At 49.6% G+C, this 21542-nt stretch overlaps 2 protein-coding genes across 3 annotated transcripts; both read left to right on the forward strand.

The window, feature by feature from the left end:
• Positions 1–6: 6 nt before the first annotated feature.
• On the forward strand, positions 7–11170 carry LOC124480375 (adenylate cyclase type 6-like). Its single transcript, XM_047039627.1, has 19 exons — positions 7–465; positions 1082–1209; positions 1398–1556; positions 1736–1877; positions 2161–2289; positions 2880–2905; positions 3067–3214; positions 3512–3609; positions 3737–3824; positions 3956–4072; positions 4383–4541; positions 6074–6249; positions 6398–6430; positions 6548–6577; positions 6674–6806; positions 7557–7820; positions 7938–8142; positions 8443–8567; positions 9154–11170. The coding sequence occupies exons 1-19, from the start codon at positions 205–207 to the stop codon at positions 9280–9282; spliced, it is 2550 nt and encodes an 849-aa protein (XP_046895583.1). The 5' UTR covers positions 7–204; the 3' UTR covers positions 9283–11170.
• Positions 11171–13074: 1904 nt separating this feature from the next.
• Positions 13075–21459, forward strand: galnt6 (UDP-N-acetyl-alpha-D-galactosamine:polypeptide N-acetylgalactosaminyltransferase 6 (GalNAc-T6)). Of its 2 annotated transcripts, none has more exons than XM_047039647.1 (11): positions 13075–13329; positions 14982–15490; positions 15866–16038; positions 18201–18350; positions 18601–18835; positions 18977–19094; positions 19451–19651; positions 19893–20024; positions 20137–20241; positions 20420–20578; positions 20675–21459. In XM_047039647.1, exons 2-11 carry the CDS (start codon positions 15009–15011, stop codon positions 20786–20788), a joined length of 1869 nt encoding a protein of 622 aa, XP_046895603.1. In that variant the 5' UTR covers positions 13075–13329; positions 14982–15008; the 3' UTR covers positions 20789–21459. The 2 variants fall into 2 exon arrangements, with proteins under 2 accessions (XP_046895603.1, XP_046895604.1); XM_047039648.1 differs by lacking the exon at positions 13075–13329 and adding an exon at positions 13662–13925.
• The last annotated feature ends 83 nt before the right edge of the window (positions 21460–21542 follow it).

The following is a 21542-nucleotide window of genomic DNA, read 5'->3' on the forward strand; positions in this document are numbered from 1 at the left end:
GTGACCTAGATTGGCCCAGATCAGACGCCAAAGACGAACCAGAGCTGAACAAATGAACACCCCCCCCGCCCCACACACACACACACCCACATACACACGCACACACACACCCACATACACACGCACACACACACCCACATACACACGCACACACACACCCCTATACACACTCTTTCATAACAGTTGCCCGGAAGGCGCTAGACCATGCTAACGATGCTCATTGATCTCACTGTCTCTGCCTGTTTCTGTCTCGCCCTGTCCCTCTGTTTTGGTGTCCGCCTCCCCCTCTCCTTCATCCACCCTGTCTCCTCTCTGTCCATCCCTCCCTTCCTCTCCTCCTCTTCATCTCCCAGTATACTGTTTGCAGACATTGAGGGTTTCACCAGTTTGGCGTCCCAGTGCACAGCGCAGGAGTTGGTGATGACCCTGAATGAGCTCTTTGCACGCTTTGACAAACTGGCTTCGGTGAGCCCAGCCCAAGTTCCGGCTCTTCCATAACTAGATTATTTCATCCAGCTACAAATTCAATACAGAGAAGCCTAACCCTACGTAATTGTGTTTCCGCGTGTGTATGTGTCCTTATGTGCGTGCGCACTTGTGCGTGTCCCGATGTGTGTTTTTTTTTTGCTCGTGTGTGTGTACGTGTGTGCTTGTGTACGTGTGTGTATGCTTGCGTGTGTGTGTGTGTGCTTGTGTACGTGTGTGTGTGTGTGCTTGCATACGTGTGTGTGTGCTTGTGTACGTGTGTGTGTGCTTGTGTGTGTGTGCTTGTGTGTGTGTGTGCTTGCGTACGTGTGTGTGTGCTTGTGTGCGTGCTTGTGTGTGTGTGTGATTGCGTACGTGTGCTTGTGTGTGTGTGTGCTTGCGTACGTGTGTGTGTGTGTGTGTGTGTGTGCTTGCGTACGTGTGTGTGTGTGCGTGTGTGTGCTTGTGTGTGTGCTTGCGTACGTGTGTGTGTGCTTGTGTGTGTGTGCTTGCGTACGTGTGTGTGTGCTTGTGTGTGTGTGTGTGCTTGCGTACGTGTGTGTGTGCTTGTGTGCTTGTGTATGTGTGTGCGTGTGTACGTGTGTGTCCCCTGTAGGAGAACCATTGTCTGCGTATCAAAATCCTGGGGGACTGCTACTACTGTGTGTCTGGCCTCCCTGAGCCGCGGGCCGATCACGCTCACTGCTGTGTGGAGATGGGAGTGGACATGATAGAGGCCATCTCGTGAGTGGCTCTCACACATCCCTACGCTTATATGACCCAAACATAAACACATGCCCTCCAAGTCACCCACATGCGCACCTCACACACACACACGCGATGACGCAGCACAAAAAGCGCAGCAGCATGTGTGTTTCCCTGCCGTATGGTGAGGGAGCTGTGTGTGTGTGTGTGTGTGCGTGTGTCCACAGGCTGGTAAGGGAGGTCACGGGCGTCAATGTCAACATGCGTGTGGGCATCCACAGCGGCCGTGTCCACTGCGGCGTGCTCGGGCTGCGCAAGTGGCAGTTTGACGTGTGGTCCAACGACGTGACGCTGGCCAATCAGATGGAGGCGGGGGGCGCGGCCGGGTGAGAGAGCACACCGCCAGCCCCTCCCCCTTGCTTGTAGCACGACTACCTCCCATTGGTCGGAATTGTACACCTCATTTGTAGCTGTGTGGATTCCTGGTACTGTAGCCCCATTCTGTAGACGCACATGTCTGATGTGTCAGTTTGACCTGTGTGTGTGTGTGTGTGTGTGTGTGTAGGCGTATCCACATCACCAAGGCCACCCTGCAGTATCTGAACGGCGACTATGAGGTGGAGCCTGGTTCTGGTGGAGAGAGGAACGCCTATCTGAAGGACAACAACATCGAGACCTTTCTGGTGCTGGGCTGCAGCCAGAAGAGGGTCAGTTACACACACACACACACACACACACACACATGGTTAGGGATTCCACAGTATGTGAAAACCAGTTAAAAACTTGGTTCTTTTTAATAACTAAAGGAAGCAGAACAAACTTAAGTGAACTTAACCAAAGAATAATCTTGTTTCAGACCCGCAAATTTGACTCATTCACACTAAAGTTGACAGTTCCAGTATGTGCCACTTCCATATCCAGCTCAGTGGGTAAAAGGCATCACCATGGGAAGAACGCTTCTGTACATCTGTGTGCGTGTGTGCCCTTCAGAAAGAGGAGAAGGCCGTGATGGCCAAGATGCAGCGGGCCCGCGCCCCCTCCACCGAGGGCCTGATGCCACGCTGGGTGCCTGACAGATCCTTCTCCAGGACCACCGACTCCAAAGCCTTCAGGAAGATGGTGAGACAGGCCTCCTCCGGGAGCAAAGCAGCTCTCCTCTTCCAGCTCCCAGCCTCCTCTCCAAATCCAACTGCTGTTACATTTTTCTGTTTGTTTTTGAAACTAATGGAAATGGAGACGATTCACAGATGACGTGACGGTTTTGGTTTGCGGTCTGAACTGTCGTAGGTTTGACAAGTGCTCGTGATAGGATCCTAAAGCCTTTGAAGCTAACAGAAGCCAGTGGGAAAATGTGTTTAACGTTAATCCTGATCTTATTGACTGTGTACTCGACTGACCGGGTTTCAGCCCTGTCCAGTCCTTTGGTGTGTCCTCTCCTTCCCCTCCTCCTCCCCTCATTCTCTGGGGGCTTGTGCCAGGAAGAGGGGTGGGGTGTCATCTGACACCTCAAAGCTTTAATTAAAACATCAACGTCTGGCTGGCTGGCTTTAGACAGTGCAGATGTCCAAGTCTGTGTTTTTGACTTTCAGCGGCGTTCACACTGGTTCCCTAATATTCTCTCTCTCTGTCTATCTATCTTCCTCTCTCTTTCTCTCTCTCTTTCTCTCTCTCTATATATATATATATATCTCTCTCTCTCTCATTCCCAGGGCATCGATGAAACGTCAAAAGACAAGTGAGCCCCTATTCCTTTTGTTGGGGCCAATGAAAGTTGTTATTGTTTGTGTGAGAGGTGGGAGAGTCTGAGCGGTGTGCCTGCCACTGTATGGGTCCCACACACATCCCCCAGTCGTTCTACCTGCCACAAATGACCCCCCCCCCCCCCCCCCCTCGTAGCCGCTGTGCCCAGGAGGCTCTGAACCCGGAGGATGAGGTGGATGAGTTCCTGGGACGAGCCATCGACGCCCGCAGCATCGACCAGCTCCGCAAAGCCTACGTCAAGAAGTTCCTGCTCACCTTCCAGACCGCCGAGCTGGAGAAGAAGGTTGGTGTCGTCTCGCCCTTCTGGAAACAATCACTTGCCAGATCATCACTGGAAATAAGAATTTGTTCACCGAACCGTTAATGCCGCTCTGTAGACGAGGCACAGCCGGGAGGAGGGGACTCGGAGCCTTCGAACCACACAGCGGGGAGCGTCCTTCTTGTTGTTGATATCCCCCCCCCCTGTTGGCTTGCATGCTACCATGCTAACGCTAACCATGCTAACGCTAACCATGCTAACGCTAACCCCATGCTAACGCTAACCATGCTAACGCTAACCGTCCTGCCTTGTGTCCCTCAGTATTCGAAAAAGGTGGACGATCGCTTCGGAGGCTACGTGGCCTGCACCCTGCTGGTGTTCTGTTTCATCTCCTTCATCCAGATCATCATCTTCCCACAGTGAGTTCTCTCCATCTTCCCTGAGCCCGTGACAGCGCTATCGCTAACCATTACGTGTATGTACGGTTTCCCACGTCGACGTGCCGGCCGTACATGACCTCCGACCTCCGTGTGTCTCCCCTGGCAGCACGCCCCTGATGCTGGGCCTCTTCATCAGCATCTTCATCATCCTCGCCAACATCCTCTTCATCTGCGCCATCTACTCCTGCATCAAGGTGAGTGTGGGGCCAGGCGCAGGGTTAGGGAGCGGGGCGCTGAGGGAGCATGTTTGGGTAACGTTTGATCCGGCTTGTTCCCCGTCTCTCTGGCGCCCCCTGCCTGCCTGCCTGCCTGCCTGCCGCCTCAGCTCTTCCCAGAAGCCCTGCAGACGGTGAGCAGGCGGATCGTTCAGTCGCGCACCAACAGCACTCTGGTGGGCGTCCTCACCATCCTCCTCCTCTTCATTGCCGCCTTCGTCAACATGGTGAGAGGCCCATGCCACCCCCCCACCCCCCTTCGGTCCTCTCTCTTTGTTGTAGTTCTGGTCAGGCGGTCCATATTAACACACAAGACTTCGGGATTCAGTTCCCACAGTAATGATTCCAATTTAACCTGGTTTATTTATAACACTTGGAATGATGATCAAAGTGATCAATCAATCAAGTGAATAACTCTACAAAAAATCAACGTTGTTCAATCAAAGTTTCTTTGTTGCTACACAACCAGCCAGCACATTAAGAACTGTGTTGACGCTAGACGTTGTTCCCGCCACCACACCCACTCCCCCCTGACAGTTTACCTGTGACCGGGAGGGCCTGGTGGAGTGTGTGGCCCGCGAGCACAACACCTCCCAGAGCTCCGTGACCCTGTGTATGCTGCACAACCTCTCTCAGGCAGCCGACGACGGACTCACCCTCTGCAACAGCCGGGACACACCCTGCCACTTTCCTGAGGTGCGTGTGTGTGTGTGTCAGGGGCCACTGTGCTCAATGAAAATTTGGGAGTGTATGGGTAAACGTATGTCTATGTTACCGAGTGTATGGGTAAACGTATGTCTATGTTACCTTGACCGGTCATTGCCTTGTGAACGTGTTACAGTACGTGTTTGTTATGTGTAGGAGACTTGACACTTTATTTTCCTCTTTCCTTGCCCCTGTCCTGTCTATTCATCTCTCCACTGCCCCCTCCCTCCATCCCTCCCCCTCCATCCCTCCCCCCCTCCCTCCCCTCCTCCCTCCCCCTCCTCCCTCCCTCCCCTCCTCCCTCCCTCCCTCCCCACCTCCCTCCCCCTCCTCCCTCCCTTCCCTCCCTCCCCACCTCCCTCCCCCTCCTCCCTCCCTTCCCTCCTCCCCCCCTCCCTCCCCTCCTCCCTCCCTCCCCTCCTCCCTCCCCCCCTCCCTCCCCTCCTCCCTCCCCCTCCTCCCTCCCTCCCCTCCTCCCTCCCTCCCTCCCCACCTCCCTCCCCCTCCTCCCTCCCTTCCCTCCCTCCCCACCTCCCTCCCCCTCCTCCCTCCCTTCCCTCCTCCCCCCCTCCCTCCCCTCCTCCCTCCCTCCCCTCCTCCCCCCCTCCCTCCCCTCCTCCCTCCCTCCCCTCCTCCCTCCCTCCCTCCCTCCCCCTCCTCCCTCCCTCCCCTCCTCCCCCCCTCCCTCCCCTCCTCCCTCCCTCCCCTCCTCCCCCCCTCCCTCCCCTCCTCCCTCCCTCCCCTCCTCCCTCCCTCCCCCTCCTCCCTCCCTCCCCTCCTCCCCCCCCTCCCTCCCCTCCTCCCTCCCTCCCCTCCTCCCCCCCCTCCCTCCCCTCCTCCCTCCCTCCCCTCCTCCCTCCCTCCCTCCCCTCCTCCCTCCCCTCCTCCCCCCCTCCCTCCCCTCCTCCCTCCCCTCCTCCCTCCCTCCCCTCCTCCCCCCTCCCTCCCCCTCCTCCCTCCCTTCCCTCCCTCCCCACCTCCCTCCCCCTCCTCCCTCCCTTCCCTCCTCCCCCCTTCCCTCCCCTCCTCCCTCCCTCCCCTCCTCCCCCCCTCCCTCCCCTCCTCCCTCCCTCCCCTCCTCCCTCCCTCCCTCCCTCCCCCTCCTCCCTCCCTCCCCTCCTCCCCCCCTCCCTCCCCTCCTCCCTCCCTCCCCTCCTCCCCCCCTCCCTCCCCTCCTCCCTCCCTCCCCTCCTCCCTCCCTCCCCCTCCTCCCTCCCTCCCCTCCTCCCCCCCTCCCTCCCCTCCTCCCTCCCTCCCCTCCTCCCCCCCTCCCTCCCCTCCTCCCTCCCTCCCCTCCTCCCTCCCTCCCTCCCCTCCTCCCTCCCCTCCTCCCCCCCTCCCTCCCCCCCCTCCCTCCCCTCCTCCCTCCCTCCCCTCCTCCCCCCCTCCCTCCCCCTCCTCCCTCCCTCCCCTCCTCCCTCCCTCCCTCCCCTCCTCCCTCCCTCCCTCCCCTCCTCCCCCCCTCCCTCCCCCTCCTCCCTCCCTCCCCTCCTCCCTCCCTCCCTCCCCTCCTCCCCCTGCAGTACTTCAGCTACAGTGTGCTGCTGACCCTGCTGGCGTGCTCCGTGTTCCTCCACATCAGCAGCACGGGGAAGCTGGCCCTCATGCTGTCCCTCCAGCTGGTCTTCCTGCTGCTGGTGGAGTGGCCCCAGGTGGCCCTGTTGGATAATTCGGACCTCCTGGTGACGGCCAACTCCCTGTGAGCCTCCATCCTCCAGCTCCTCGGCTCCTCCGAGTCTTGGCTTTCTGTCAGATTAGATTTTGACCTTGGTCAGCAAATTGTTCGTTCTAGTATTCGAGCAGTTTTGCACCCATATTAAATGTGTGTTTTTCGTTTTTTATTTCAGGTCTATAACGCCTTCGAATGAGACCCTGCAGTGGTGCGTTTATAATCTTGCCTTTTAAGTAGCTCATTCCGGTGTAAAATTATAAATTTTTTACGGTATTTATTCCCACTGTGTGTGTGAATATAATGAGTCATTTTTTTTCCTAATCAGGTTTATTGGTTTCAATGAAACTGAGGAATGGTAATTTGTTCTCCTTGTTTTTTTGTCTTATCTTACAAGCCTGATTTCCTGTGGTTTTGTTTTGAACTAACCGATGTGTCCCTGTTACTTCCACAGTCAAGAGAGTATGACTAAGGTGTCGCTCAAGGTCATGACCCCGATCATCCTGACCGTGTTCGTACTGGCTCTGTACCTGCATGCCCAGCAGGTGGAGTCCACCGCACGCCTCGACTTCCTGTGGAAGCTGCAGGTATGACAGGACAGAGCATTCTAGAACGCTAGGACATGGACTGTTAGCCTAGCGTGTCCATAGAACATGTTTTCACCTCTACACTGCAGCCAGTTTGGATCATTTGGAACTTTTCCACCTTTCAAAGCTTCCCTCGCTTACTGATATTGAGATGAAGTTAGAGTTTTGCTGCAAGGTGTTTTAAAATACATTTAGTCATTTAGCAGACGCTCTTATCCAGAGCGACTTGCAGTAAGTACAGGGACATTCCCCCGAGGCAAGTAGGGCGAAGAGTTGGTCATTTGGCATAGCCGGGAATTGAACTGGCAACCTTTAGATTACTTGCCCGATTCCCTAACCGCTCAGCCATCTGACTCTGAAAATACAGACTGCACCTCGGCACTAACCCCTGTAACACTGTTAGCACTGCTTGTTGATCGCTTTGGATAAAAGCACCTGCTAGATGAACGTAAATATTACTATGCTATGCTTCATACAGTATACTGTGCAAAGGTTTTAGGAGCAGAAATAAGGAAAGGAAAGCAAAAATGAAATGAAAAGACAAAACAAAAAAGGTCTCGACAAGGCACTTTTATACTGCCGCACAAATACAGAAGCCCACATCCTATTTTTTTTTTTTAAGTCAAGATTCTCGTCAAACACATCGGGGGGGGGGCCTAAGACGTTTGCAGTGTCCTGTACGTGGAGGCGCTGCGGTGTGGCCACGCGCTCCCTCAGCCTCAGTGAGCACTCCTCTGTGTTCCCCTTCAGGCCACCGAGGAGAAGGAGGAGATGGAGGAGCTGCAGGCCTACAACCGGCGCCTCCTCCACAACATCCTGCCCAAGGACGTGGCCGCCCACTTCCTGGCGCGCGAGCGGCGCAACGACGAGCTGTACTACCAGTCGTGCGAGTGCGTGGCCGTCATGTTCGCCTCCATCAGCAACTTCTCCGAGTTCTACGTGGAGCTGGAGGGCAACAACGAGGGCGTGGAGTGTCTCCGGCTGCTCAACGAGATCATCGCCGACTTTGACGAGGTGAGGCGGGGGCGGAGGGGAGGTGTGTGTGTGTGAGGGGGGGGGGGGGGGGTCGGAGGTCCGGGGAGGGCTTGGATTGTGATCCAAACCCTCTGGTCGGTTGGTTTTCCCTCACAGATCATAAGCGAGGAGAAGTTCCGTCAGCTGGAGAAGATCAAGACCATCGGCTCCACCTACATGGCCGCCTCGGGCCTGAACGACTCCACCTACGACCGCGAGGGCCGCTCCCACATCCTGGCCCTGGCTGACTACGCCATGCGCCTCAGGGAGCAGATGAAGTACATCAACGAGCATTCCTTCAACAACTTCCAGATGAAGATAGGTGAGGGCTTGCTCGTTTTGTATATGTCACACTCCTGCGCAACATTTTATATTTTCGTTTTTGGATTTCCTTTTTTTCTTCTTTTTTTCTATTTTACTGTGTATGAAACAAAGGCTGTGGTGCCTAAGTTCAGATTGTTGTAAACTGCTGGTTAGAATGTTTTCACAAGCTGCAGAGGTTTTCACGACAATTCAGTTCAAAGTTCTTTTGGTGGCCATATGTCCCGTGGTGACAAGACACCCTGAGTGATTAGGCCCGAGTTTCAGGTAGTTCATGTGACCCTGTGATGTCGTCCCCAAGGTCTGAACATGGGACCTGTAGTAGCTGGGGTCATTGGTGCCAGGAAACCTCAGTATGACATCTGGGGGAACACGGTGAACGTGGCCAGCCGTATGGACAGCACTGGTGTCCCAGACTGCATCCAGGTAAACCACCTCACAGTAACCTTACTGGGTTAGACCATCTAGTTGGTGTGGTCCATAATCCACTGTACCCGCATCCTGCATTGTGAATACTGCCACCTGGTGTACGCAAATGCTACTATCGCTGTACAAACCATTGTCAAGTTGTATGTTTAGTATGCACAAACAGAGGCTACATTTCTTCTGGTTTCCAAACCACATAACTATCTTATTTGTAGTTTTATTCTCATTAAAGCATCTACAATGACAGCCTCTTTCACTTGGGATGAACCACCTTGTAGCACAATATCTGGGGCTTTCAGAAGGGAGTTATGCACAGACCTTATTTTCGCATTTTATTATCTGCTTAGGAGCCAAAGCATAAGATAATAATACAAAAACAGACCTCCACCAGACTACACCAGCTGTATAAAGACACACCATTATAGTTACAAATCATACACTAACGGTAGCGTCACACATTTCCCCCACATCGCTGAATGACACACGGTATATTGATGGTCTCGAACGTCCCAAGAAGGAGGCGAGCAGCCGCTCCTGGCGGGACGTGTGGAGCGTGCTGTCTCTGAGTGTCCAGCTTCTCTCCTAGGTGACCACAGACCTGTACCATGTGCTGTTCAACCGGGGCTACCAGCTGGAATGCCGAGGCGTGGTCAAGGTGAAGGGGAAGGGCGAGATGACCACCTACTTCCTCACCAGCGGGCCCCAGGGGAGTTAAGCTCCAGCTGCACTCACACAAAGGGACGCCAGAACAAAGAACCCAGCGAGCGAGTGGTCGAACTCACTGAAGACGAGTCCAACCACGGGACCACACTGGGGAGCGGACGGTGTCCAGGAAGGACCCGGGTGGTTGGGCGTGCTGGGGCGCTCCTGTGTTCAAATGTGCGCGGACACACACACACACACAACTCAACACATGTCAAAAAAGTGTTCTCATTTCAAGGTTTTTCCCTACCAAGCTGCTTCATGTTTGATTTGAAGAAGACCTATTGCCTTAGAAGGAGATGACTGAGCTTAACAGAAGGCTATGTTTGTGCGAGAGGACAAGTACCACACAGTTCCTTATTTATTTTCATGGCGAAGTTTGTTTGCCGTTTAGTTATTTTCGGGACAACCTTCTGACGAGACTCTATACGCGTATAAATATGCAAGGATGACAAGAAGGATGAAATGACCAAAGAACAAAAGGTTTGATATGAGGGGACAGTTTTCTGGAATTTTCTCTGCTGGTCTACCTTTCACTTTGGACAAGGCCATGTTACTGTCGCTTAGTCTAACACTTCTTTTGTTTTGGGACTTGATATACTCATGGAGGAGAACAAGCACACACACACACACACACACACACGTAGAGCAGCCTTGGATCGTATTTCTGGATTCTTATCAGGGCCTCCAGTCTGCAGCAATGTCCTAGATCACAGTATGAACATAACGCTTCTGTGTCTTCTCTTTTCAATGCATCAAATACTGGAGATGTTTGTTTAGTTTTTGGTACACGCCAGAAGGAAGATGTTGTGATGGACAAATGGTTCCGTTCTGTATCACGGTACTGGAAATTTTAACTGTTATGAAAAGTTTTGTAATTATGTGTGTGTGTGTGAAAGAGTGCGAGTGTGTGAAATGGAATGCTGTTCTTGATCTTTAAAGGGGAATAACTTTTCACTGTGAGGTTTTTATGAAACTTAAAATGATACTGACAAAATGCTTTCTTGCCAAACTGGTTATCCACAAGGCATGTGTTTTTCTTCTTATATGTTGGAGTTGTGTGTTCATTTCTCATGTTCATGTTTTCAGATTGTTTTATTACCTTTTCCCCCATGCTTTCTATTTGGATGTGAGTGGGATTGTTTTTGTTTCATTCCATCCTGAATGACCGTCACATTTTCTTTAATGTTTTTTTAGGGGTCAGACAGATGAATGCTGTCTGGACAATACTTACCTGTACAGTAAACAACGTTACACTGGGAGACCTAAATATACCCGATACAACAGGTCTACTCTGCTCCATGGCATTTAGTGTTTGATGGTATCGAACAGTATTGGCACACAGTCTCTTTACTCCCCAAGGAGCATTAAGAAACATTTATTTCATTCATGTATAAAAAAGAAATGTGTCCGACTACTGTAACTGACAAGTGACTCATGTTTCAAAGTCATTTCTCACAACACAAAAGAGATATAAGACGATACGAAAACCACTGAGAATGTTGCAAATGTGGTTGAGAGACGAGCCGCAACGATGCACTGTGTAAACCCTTTTACCTTTTATTTTACCAGGCAAGTCAATTAAGAACACATTCTTATTTACATGAACTATTTAAAATAGGAGAGAGTAGTCAATAGACTCTGAGCTTATGTAGGTGTCAAGGTTGTTTTCTTTGATGCTGGACTGAGAGAGGGTTGCTCTTTCACCGTGGGTGACGCCTGAACCTCTCACTGAATAAACATGTTTTGATCCCAGTTTTTTTTTCTTCTCAAACATGTTTTCTTTTTTTTTTTTTTTCATTCATTTGTATTGTCTTGAAGCTGGAAGGCTCACAAAATATTTTTTTTTGCATTCCAGAATACTTCCCTTGGATAAGAGATCAATAAATGGATGTTTTGTATTATTTATGTCTGTTCCATTATTGTTTGCTGTTTTTCCTCAACCCCTGTTATTGAATGGTTTTCAGGTTCAGGCGAGACAAATCAAGCCAGGTGTTATCTCACACCTTCATCCAACTGACCAGCTGACCATGCTCACGCTGACCAGCTGACTCTGACCAGCTGACTCTGACCAGCTGACCATGCTCACTCTGACCAGCTGACTCTGACCAGCTGACTCTGACCAGCTGACCATGCTCACTCTGACCAGCTGACTCTAACCAGCTGACTCTGACCAGCTGACCATGCTCACTCTGACCAGCTGACCATGCTCACTCTGACCATGCTCACTCTGACCAGCTGACTCTGACCATGCTCACTCTGACCAGCTGACTCTGACCAGCTGACCATGCTCACTCTGACCAGCTGACTCTGACCATGCTCACTCTGACCAGCTGACTCTGACCAGCTGACCATGCTCACTCTGACCAGTTGTTTGAAATTGGATGAGAAAGTTAGATACTGTGCATGAACTATGATTGAGATGTTACTTAGAATTGTGTCAACACTCCACATATTCTGGAGTCAAATCAGGTGAGCAGATCACTTAACACACACACATACACACACAAAAATACCTTCACAAACATACACTCCTAACCTTCATCAGCTTCAATGACCCCATAGACAGGCATGCTTGCTCTGCCTATAGCATAAACATTTACATTTACATTTATTCATTTAGCAGACGCTTTTATCCAAAGCGACTTCCAAGAGAGAGCTTTACAAAGTGCATAGGTCACTGATAATAACAACAAGATAGCCCCACAGCATTGCAGGTAGTCAAAAACAAGAAGTACATATTGTGAACAACCAAAAAATAGTGCTAAAGGGAAGAAACCATAAGAGCATGTAGTTAAACAAGTTAAAATTACACAATATTAATCTCTAAGTGCAGGTGTACCTGTAGGAAAGCAATAAAAATAGGATTAACTAAAATAGAATACAACAGTTTAAATCAGCTACCACTAACCAACAAGAGCAACAGTCTAAGCAAGAGTCATTGTGATAAACACAGACTTCAAGGCCAGTAGTGGATAAAAACACCTTAATGCTGTTATTCCAAACACTGGCTCTCTCCCTCTCTCTCCTGCTAACCCTCACATTAACTCTCCCTCCTTCCTCTTCTGGCTGTTTACATTTCAATTGAAATGTCAGAGCCTGCTTTTGGATCTTTGCTGGGTTATTGTTGTGTGGACAGTTTAACTTCACGTATGTACACATATTTAAAGCAAATGTTTTGGTTTAGTAAGCCATCATAGACGAAATAATAAAATCTTTGGTTTTTTATTTTACTTAAAAAAAGTAAATATTTTATACAATGTATTTTTTATTTTATATTGTGAAGAACCACTGGAGGGCAGTGGACGACTACATTTCATGGGACGGATGGCACAGATCGATTTCAAGTTATTGTCTGTCACCATGGTTAGTGGGTCCTTTTTCTGTAATCAACATATATTTTTTAATGGAATTACACATTTTCCTTACAGATTTTATGTCAATCAACAGCCTGCAATCAAAATTTCTCCATATGAAGTAACCGGAGAGACCGGAGAGCTTCTCTTTTAACGCACACTTCTCAGTTTCTGAATAAATCAGGCTCTTGTTTCAAGGCAGCGACAACGGAGATTGTATTTAATTGCGTTAACATTAATAATTTATTTTTGTTGAGGTAATGGCTATGTTAACTTACCGCACTCTATGCTGATCATTAATTAAGATGTATTATGTATTTGTTATACAGACTTAAGCAAAGTATTTGGGATTAGCTCAGTCATTTCAATAGGGTAGATAACAGGATATGTTTAAACAGTTACATAACATTTTCCAAATAAACCAGGTGAGGTATGAGAAGGCAAGGTAGAAATGGACTACTGCCCGTGGTAGGTAAATTATTCTCTTTAGGACCCAGCAGACTCCAGTTAATCATTTCAGCGGATGGCACCTGTTGCGTTCAAAGGAAAGCCGGGAGGCGACGGTCATTTCATTTTATTCAGAGTTAACTTAATATTTCAAGGATATTAACGTCCTCTCCTTGTGCATATTGAAACAACAAAATTAACAACATCGTAAAGTTACTCAGCGGACAGAAAACTCCGTACATTTGTTTACGGAACAGGTAAGTCAGGCACAGTCATCATAAAACCCCATCGATTTTGAATAGACTATTCGTCAAAATATAAATTAACTGATTGTACATAATGTAGGCTAACATTCTATTATTGTTATTGTTATTATATTGTTGGTACTTATTCTTACTTGGGCTACGATTGACTGTTGCGAGTTTGTTTGCGACAACAGGGGCTAAATCAAATGTTACAAGACAATTTATTTCACATCATTTGAGAAACCTTAATATTAAACTTGTGGGGGATAAACTGTGAATATTGTACTCATGTTGCTACAGTGAGAGTATGTCGCTTATACTTCCTGATGTTTAAGTCAAACAATTTCCTGTTTCTCTATGGCATAATCTGATAACAACGTATCGATCTAAGCCTCGGTAAAAATGAACCTGTCGGTTTTATCTGAGGATTCTTATATTCAAAGAATTGAGAATTGTTATGAGAATTAAGAATGTACCTGAGGGAAGAATGAGAAACTCTGATATGATTTAGTAACTTTCTAATCAGATAGGAATGATTTCGTGTTCGCTCAACAGTCATTGAGCAGTTTGTGGGTGGCCTTCACCCATCTCATCTCACAACCTTCCCGGTATGTAGTCAGTACACATTGTCAGCCATTACTAAAACACAAATTATATGACATTCCTAATTTTAATAGGTTAAGTATTTGTGTACTTTCATGCAGTCTAGCATTTTGTTTATTTATTTATTTACTACCTTTTATATCAAAGGCGGTCAGACTTTTGTTTAATTTTACACACTTTTTAACTTGACCCACCTTTTCTTGCACCCCTTTCTGTCCCTGTGCATTCTCCTCTCACACTCTCTCTCGCTCTCTCTCACTCTCTCTTTCTCTCTCTGTCGCATCCCATCCTTATGCATTGTTTCTCTACCAAAGAAGACAAACTGGTTGTCAGTGTTGAGTGGAGATGTCACCCGAGAATGTGCTTCGTTTCAAATGGCTGCCGAATAGGATCACACAAGTGTGTCTTGAATCAATTATGAAGTAGGAAGACTTGAGGAGACTAGAATACTATTTTGAATAAATGATGACCAAGTAAGAGTGAATCTCTAAGCAGTGATCACTTGAGTTTGTCCTTACGGTGAAGAAAATTCCCTTTCAAAAACCAGGAAGTAAAGATAATAATTGGTTGGTTAAGCAGGAATTGTTCGGTCTTCTGTGCCTCATTTACTTGAAACAAAGTGTGTGTTTGGGGAGAGAGAATAGGAAAGAGAGAGAAAGTGAGGTGGTGTGTAAGGTGTTAATATAAGGTCATGTGTCATTCATTCGTTGGCGTGGGAACAGGAGCGCCAGGGACGAGAGCAGAGCCACCTGTTGCCACGTGCTCCTTCCAGGAGGGAGGTGCAGGTGGAGCCAGGTGTTGAAGGATGGCCATGCTTTGTTTGTTCACGCTCTCCTTTGCGTGCGTGTGTGTTGGTGTGTGTGTGTGGTGTATGGCTATTCTAGTGGGGCTGTTCTCTGTGGACAAAGAGTGGGAGGAGCAAGCAGGGTGGCTGGCTGGCTGGCTGCTATGATACCTGCTTTAAACACCCTGACTGCACAGTGTGACACGTTTTGTAACGCATCCATCTGCCAAACTCACCGATTGTGGCAGTGAGTATTGATCCATTTCTTCTCCAACAGGGTGGAGTCGGCTGAACATTTTCAGCCATGCGTCTGTTCCTGCGTCGGCGCATGTCCCCCCTGAAGTTGGTCCTCATGGGGGGCACCGTGTTCATGGTGGTCCTGGTGGTCCTCCAGAGGGACGTGAGTTCGGGGCCCCCCCAGGACCCCTGGTTCCAGGAGCTGGTCCAGAAGAAGGAGAGGGTGTTGGTCATGGTGCGCGGGGCCGTCAACAACCTGGGCTTCCAGATCGGTGCCCCCCAGGCCCCGTCCGAAGAGGCCCAGCCCACCGAGGACCACCACTGCCCCTCGGGCTTCTACACCCAGGCAGAGCTGTCTCCGGCACTGGAGAGACCCCCACAGGACCCCCAGAGCCAGGGGGAAGGGTCCAGGGGTTTTCAGCAGGAAAAGATGACACCAGAGGAGGAGAAGGAGAAGGAGGACGGCATGACCAGGAACTGTTTCAACCAGTTTGCCAGTGACCGCATCTCTCTTCACCGAGGCCTCGGGGACGACACCAGGCCACCAGAGTAAGAAAGGCTGTTGTTGTGCCAGTTGATGGAAGGTGTTAGTTTACCCCACGTGATAACAAATGCTAATGCCAATTTGATATCTACTATCGACACTTTGAACCATTGATAAGTTATCTGTTCAAGTGAAAAGCTTTTGAAGCAGTACTTCAGTCAGCAGGTGGATCCACAGATGTATGCTAAAGGCTGTTCTCAACTGTACATTCCGTCTCAGAAAGCAAACAGCATGCCAGAGCTACACAAGCAGCAGCTACGACAGCAGCGTCGCTTATTGAATTAGAGTTGGGGTTGGGAGAGCAGTGTTTCTTATTGACTTTCCAATGATTGATCAATTTCCCTTCGCACGTCTAATGAAAGTGTTTGAACCGTTGCCAGGTGCGTGGAGCGGAAATACCGCCGCTGCCCTCCCCTGCCCACCACCAGCGTGGTGATCGTGTTCCACAACGAGGCCTGGTCCACGCTGCTGCGGACCGTGTACAGCGTCCTCCACACCTCCCCCGCCTCCCTGCTCACAGAGATCATCATGGTGGACGACGCCAGCACCGCAGGTAAAAAGACTGGACATGCACCGGGTCTCCTCTAACGCACCGGGCACAGTACTGCCCCTGCTCTCCTCTAACGCACCGGACACAGTACTGCCCCTGCTCTCCTCTAACGCACCGGGCACAGTACTGCCCCTGCTCTCCTCTAACGCACCGGGCACAGTACTGCCCCTGCTCTCCTCTAACGCACCGGGCACAGTACTGCCCCCGCTCTTCTCTAACGCACCGGGCACAGTACTGCCCCTGCTCTCGTCTAATGCAGCTGTCCAATGTGTGACGCTCCCATGCACTTGATGTGCAGTGCGTTTGGTAGATTGGTGTGCATAAGGTGTGTTTGCATAGATTCTGCAAACGTGCCACGAAGTAGACGTGGAATGTTCTGGGTGTGGTCGGGAGGAGGAGCAGCCGGACGTTAGAGCACTGCTGTTACTCCTCACAACCGGCCTCTTTATCAGCAACTTCTTTTGGCACAGCGTCATTTCATTCCAAAACCACGATTTGAATTGGCAATCAATCATTTTTTTAATAGAGCAAAATTCCATTGTCTTAAATGTTCCGTTTGCTTGCGACACATGAAAGGTTGTCACTTATGTCTACTGTACATGTACTGTACTCTACCTTGGATCAGAAGAGGATTCTTTCATTTGACAACGTTCGTAATTAACCGAACGTTGGGTCGTTGGGAACGTTGGGATGGGTCGCTGATAGTAGACGGTGATTATTTTAGACCATGCCGCTAGGATATCACAATGGAGTGCAGGGTAGAGGTGACTGGTGTCCAAAGACAATGGCACTGCACCTCAGCACAGTTTATCATCTCTACGTTGGCAACTTCCATCTCAGCCTTGTGAATTTAGGTTGTTTCAGTCGCTGCATAGTTACATATTTTCACACCACCCCACATTTCGTACAGTCGGACATCTGATTGGTTAGAGGCACCAGCCTCTTACTCAATCGTGCAGTCATTCCACTCACATGGTGGAGCCAGTCTCACTGGTTTCCTGATTATTTGCATGTCCAAGAGGCCAAATTCTTGTAATTTTGCGAGCGTTTGACAGCAGTGTCACGCTGTTGGCAACAATGGTGTTTGACAACACCTTAGCTGGTAGCACAGAGACTTGGCACTTCCTGGTTTGTGTCCATGTGCACACTGTACACAGTGTTTCTGTGAAGACTGGCTCAAAAGGGAACAGGTTTTTATAAAGATCAAACAATCTTGTGTAGTTCAAAGCTCTAATTCTGCGCCAAATTTTAATGTATGTAACATTCTGTCATTAAAGGACAGATTGCGAAAGGCAGGATGTAGGACTATGTTTCTGTTTCAGTAATCTGCACTTGAAAAGCTCTTCAAAGTAAATATATGTTGGTTTTGGTTTGTTGCACGAAATGAATATTGCACTCCCACGCGCTATAGAGTGGTGTGGGTCTTTGTTTTCCATGCAGTTTGCAATTGTTTTGTAGAAACATCTGAAACAAAGTCCCACCTTTCCAACATTCTGGGAAATGTTTGCATAACATCCATTCTCATGATTCCATATCAGTTTAGAGAAAAAATCCACTGCGCTTTTACAGGCCCACATGTATCTGTCATCACATGAGCCGTAAAACGTTATGGACCAATAACCCATGCAGTTTGTGTTCTTTAGAGTTTATGTCGCACAATGTTTCTGTTTTGACAATGACCTCAATTGTTCGACTCTTGATTGTTGAGGTGTCAGTGGGTTTGGAACAGACATGCTCAGCCTGTGCTGACTTCCTCGGCCCTTTCAGTCTCACCTCGGATGTAGGCAGAACTGTAAGCGGAAGTTAAGTTTTAAATTAGCCAACAAAATGATGTACGGTAACTCTCTTCTTAGATCTTAGAACCTCTTGTGGCCTGGTAGTTTCAGTTTGTTTTTGTCTGTAAACTTTGAAAGATTAGTGGCTCATAGTTAAAGGGAGAAAACATTTTCACACTGGGGTAGCATGAGGGCAACAGAGGAACTGTCACTTGTTTGCCTAGAAGACGATACGAGTCAGTTTACGTAGTAAGATTATTAAATAAATGACCTTACCCTTCTGGGTAACAGTCAGTGTAGCAGTGCTGTTCTTTGACCCTCTACCAATGCTGACCAGTCTCTTCTCTAAAACAGCATATCTATACGTGTGTGTTCTCCTGCCTCATCCAGAGCACCTCAAGACCCAGCTGGATGAGTACGTGCGTCCGCTGAAGATCGTCCGCGTGATGCGCCAGGCGGAGCGGAAGGGCCTGATCACCGCCAGGCTGCTAGGGGCCAGCGTGGCTACAGGGGAGGTGCTCACCTTCCTGGACGCCCACTGTGAGTAGAGGCCCCACACGCTCGGCCCCGTCAAACACCACACCTGGTTAGACCGGTCGCACGGGGCTCAGCCAAGAAAAGCATTCAGGATTGGTAACTCCTGCTGGTTAGACTTGCTCACCAGGTCGCCCTGGCGACGTGTTCCATTTTGCTGTCAAGAAGGGAAATCTTGCACAACCTGTATATTCCCTGGAGATGCCTACTCTACTGACATGCTGATGTACATCATTACGCCCCACCTCCACACCAGGTGAGTGTTTTCACGGCTGGCTGGAGCCCCTGCTGGCGAGGATCGTGGAGGAGCCCACCGCCGTGGTGAGCCCCGAGATCACCACCATCGACCTCAACAACTTCCAGTTCAACAAGCCCCAGCCGTCGGGCCGCGCCCGCAACCGCGGCAACTTCGACTGGAGCCTGACGTTCGGCTGGGAGGCCATCCCGGAGCACGAGAGACAGAGGCGCAAGGACGAGACGTACCCCGTCAAGTAAGAACCACGCACGGGACACCTTCCCGCTGAAGAGATCGACCGAATGTGTGGGATGTAGTGTTGTTGTTGTTGTTCTTGTTTGAGGGGGCGGGGCCACTCGGGACTGTTGTGATGATTCATTCATGTTTGTTTTCGCAGAACTCCAACCTTTGCCGGCGGTCTGTTCTCCATCTCCAAGAAATACTTTGAGCACATCGGTACCTATGACGACAAGATGGAGATCTGGGGTGGGGAGAATGTGGAGATGTCCTTCAGGGTTAGTGTCATGTTTTTTTTTGTGAATTGCGTGAACCGTTTTAGACCGCTTGCTAAAATGAATAGATTATTCCTGTAGGTAAGATGCTTTTACAAAGTTCTTGTGACGTACAAGTCAATGGGTAATTGTTGTTACCACACAAACAAATGAACACCGCCATATAGAAATGACCGGACGTCTTTAGGCTAGTGAATAAACTGTTCCTTGAGTCTGACCACCAAACTACTGTCGAACAGTGCACTTCTGATCCTTGATCTTCTGCTCTACTTCCTACAAGCACCATTTAGATCCATTATATATACTGTACATATAAATGATATTGGATTGTCTCCACCCATTTGTGTGGTGCTGGGCAGGTGTGGCAGTGCGGAGGGCAGCTGGAGATCATCCCCTGCTCTGTGGTGGGCCACGTGTTCAGGACCAAGAGCCCCCACACCTTCCCCAAGGGCACAGAGGTCATCACACGCAACCAGGTGCGCCTGGCTGAGGTCTGGATGGACGACTACAAGCAGATATTTTATCGGCGCAACAAGAATGCGGCCAACATGGCCAGCGAGGTGAGAGATGGAGGGGGGGGGGGAGGGGGATGAGAGATGGAGGGGCGGGGGGGGTGAGAGTTGGAGGGGGGGGGGGGATGAGAGATGGAGGGGCAGGGGGGGTGAGAGTTGAAGGGGGGGAGGGAGATGAGAGATGGAGGGGTGGGGGTGGAGACCTCGAGACCTCCTTAGCCGACCAAGCTGGATGGAGGAGTGGAGGAAGACACCAGGTCCTTACTCTCTTCCTCTCTCTATCCCACAGAACAAGTACGGGGACATCTCTGAACGGGTCAACCTACGGGAGCGGCTGCAGTGCAAGAACTTCACATGGTACATGAACACCATCTACCCAGAGGCCTTTGTTCCAGACCTTGCCCCCACCAAGTTTGGAGCAGTAAGTCACCTGGTTACACTTTCCTCTGTGGAACTAATTATGACAATGACGTGCGTGTTCCCCTGTGTTGGTATCGCACAATGTGTTTACCTGTGTGCGTGTGTTCCCACAGATAAAGAACTCAGGCGATCAGAGATGTCTGGATGTGGGCGAAAACAACAACAACGGCGGGAACCCGGTCATCATGTACACGTGTCACAACATGGGTGGCAACCAGGTACGGTAACGCCACCCCCGCTCACACACTCGTAACATCATAACATCCTGAAAGGGGATAGCTGGCTAGCTTCGGAAATAAACCGGTCGCTCATCAGACAGGTTGAGGTTTAAGAGAATGTGTGTTCGTTGAGCAAAGAGCAATGCCAATCTGTCTTTCCTCCCTCCTTTTCCCTCAGTACTTTGAGTACACTTCCCATCTGGAGCTGCGCCACAACATTGGGAAGCAGCTCTGCCTCCACGCCATGCCACATCCACAGCCGCTGAAGATAGAGGTGTGCCAGCTGAACCGTCAGGGCACAGTCGTGGCTCCGCCACAAGAGTGGGTGATCACAGAGGTACAAAACACCCCAAAACCAACACACACACACCCACACAATGGGAGTAACCAGAGTTTCTTTGTTATTCTGATATGTTTTCTATCTCCTCTTTAGGAACAGCTCCTCAAGAACCCGTCTAGTGGGCAGTGTTTGAACCTGAAAGGAGGCCAACTCATCATGGACACCTGTGTCGCTGCTGACCTCAACCAGCACTGGGCCTTTAGTTGACCTTTAGACCCATGGATGAATGTCTCTCTCCTCCTTCCCTTGACCCCCACCCCACCCCCCCACCTCACCAGAGCTGGCCAAACAGAAAGCCCCACCCTGCATAGTGCACACAGGACAGGGGCTTGGTACAACCTGGCTTCAATGGACTCTGGCCTCGGCGGACTCTGGAACACGGAAGTGTTGCTATGTACTAAAAAGGCATAGGACCTATCGACCTGAGAAACTCTGGTTTCTTAATATATATATACATATATTTATGTATATATATATATATTTGAATGTAAAATCTCAGGAATGGCATTTGAATGTGACTGGACGCTTCTCTAGCCAAAAAGCGTGAACATTGGAGAGGGCAGTGGCCACTACAGGGCAAGGGGGGTGTTCTAGATCAATCTAGGGTTCCTCAGACACATGTTGGTGCTAGTCTAGTACAGAGAGACCTTTTGATGAAGAATATTCACTGACATACTATATGAGTCTATTGAATTGAGCTGTCTGTCTGTGAAACCGGACGTCGGACCTCAAGCAAAACCCTTTTACACTCCAGCTTTTGTGTGTTAATTTATATTGTCAGTGAATAAATGCTGACTAATTTGTTGCTGTGATGGTGCAAATATCCGTCATGTCTTGCCAAAAGGAAATGTCAGGAAAATTAAAATGCCGTTGTCATTTGACTGTTTTATTTTAACAGACTTATATTTTCAGAAATATATTCCACATATGAAATGTTCATGTCTGTAATGTAGCAAGTAGC

This window comes from Hypomesus transpacificus, chromosome 18 (genome assembly GCF_021917145.1).
Source record: "Hypomesus transpacificus isolate Combined female chromosome 18, fHypTra1, whole genome shotgun sequence".
Taxonomy (NCBI): Eukaryota; Metazoa; Chordata; class Actinopteri; order Osmeriformes; family Osmeridae; genus Hypomesus; species Hypomesus transpacificus.

What these genes read in the sequence shown, in the direction of transcription:
- LOC124480375 (XM_047039627.1), top strand. Translation starts at nt 205, where the DNA reads ATGCTAACGATGCTCATTGATCTCACTGTCTCTGCCTGTTTCTGTCTC. An exon ending in GAGGCGGGGGGCGCGGCCGG is followed by an intron (nt 1,557 to 1,735) that starts GTGAGAGAGCAC and finishes GTGTGTGTGTAG; the next exon opens with GCGTATCCACATCACCAAGG. An exon ending in TTCAATGAAACTGAGGAATG is followed by an intron (nt 6,578 to 6,673) that starts GTAATTTGTTCT and finishes TTACTTCCACAG; the next exon opens with TCAAGAGAGTATGACTAAGG.
- galnt6 (XM_047039647.1), top strand. Translation starts at nt 15,009, where the DNA reads ATGCGTCTGTTCCTGCGTCGGCGCATGTCCCCCCTGAAGTTGGTCCTC. An exon ending in GACGACACCAGGCCACCAGA is followed by an intron (nt 15,491 to 15,865) that starts GTAAGAAAGGCT and finishes AACCGTTGCCAG; the next exon opens with GTGCGTGGAGCGGAAATACC. An exon ending in CCCCCACCAAGTTTGGAGCA is followed by an intron (nt 20,025 to 20,136) that starts GTAAGTCACCTG and finishes GTGTTCCCACAG; the next exon opens with ATAAAGAACTCAGGCGATCA.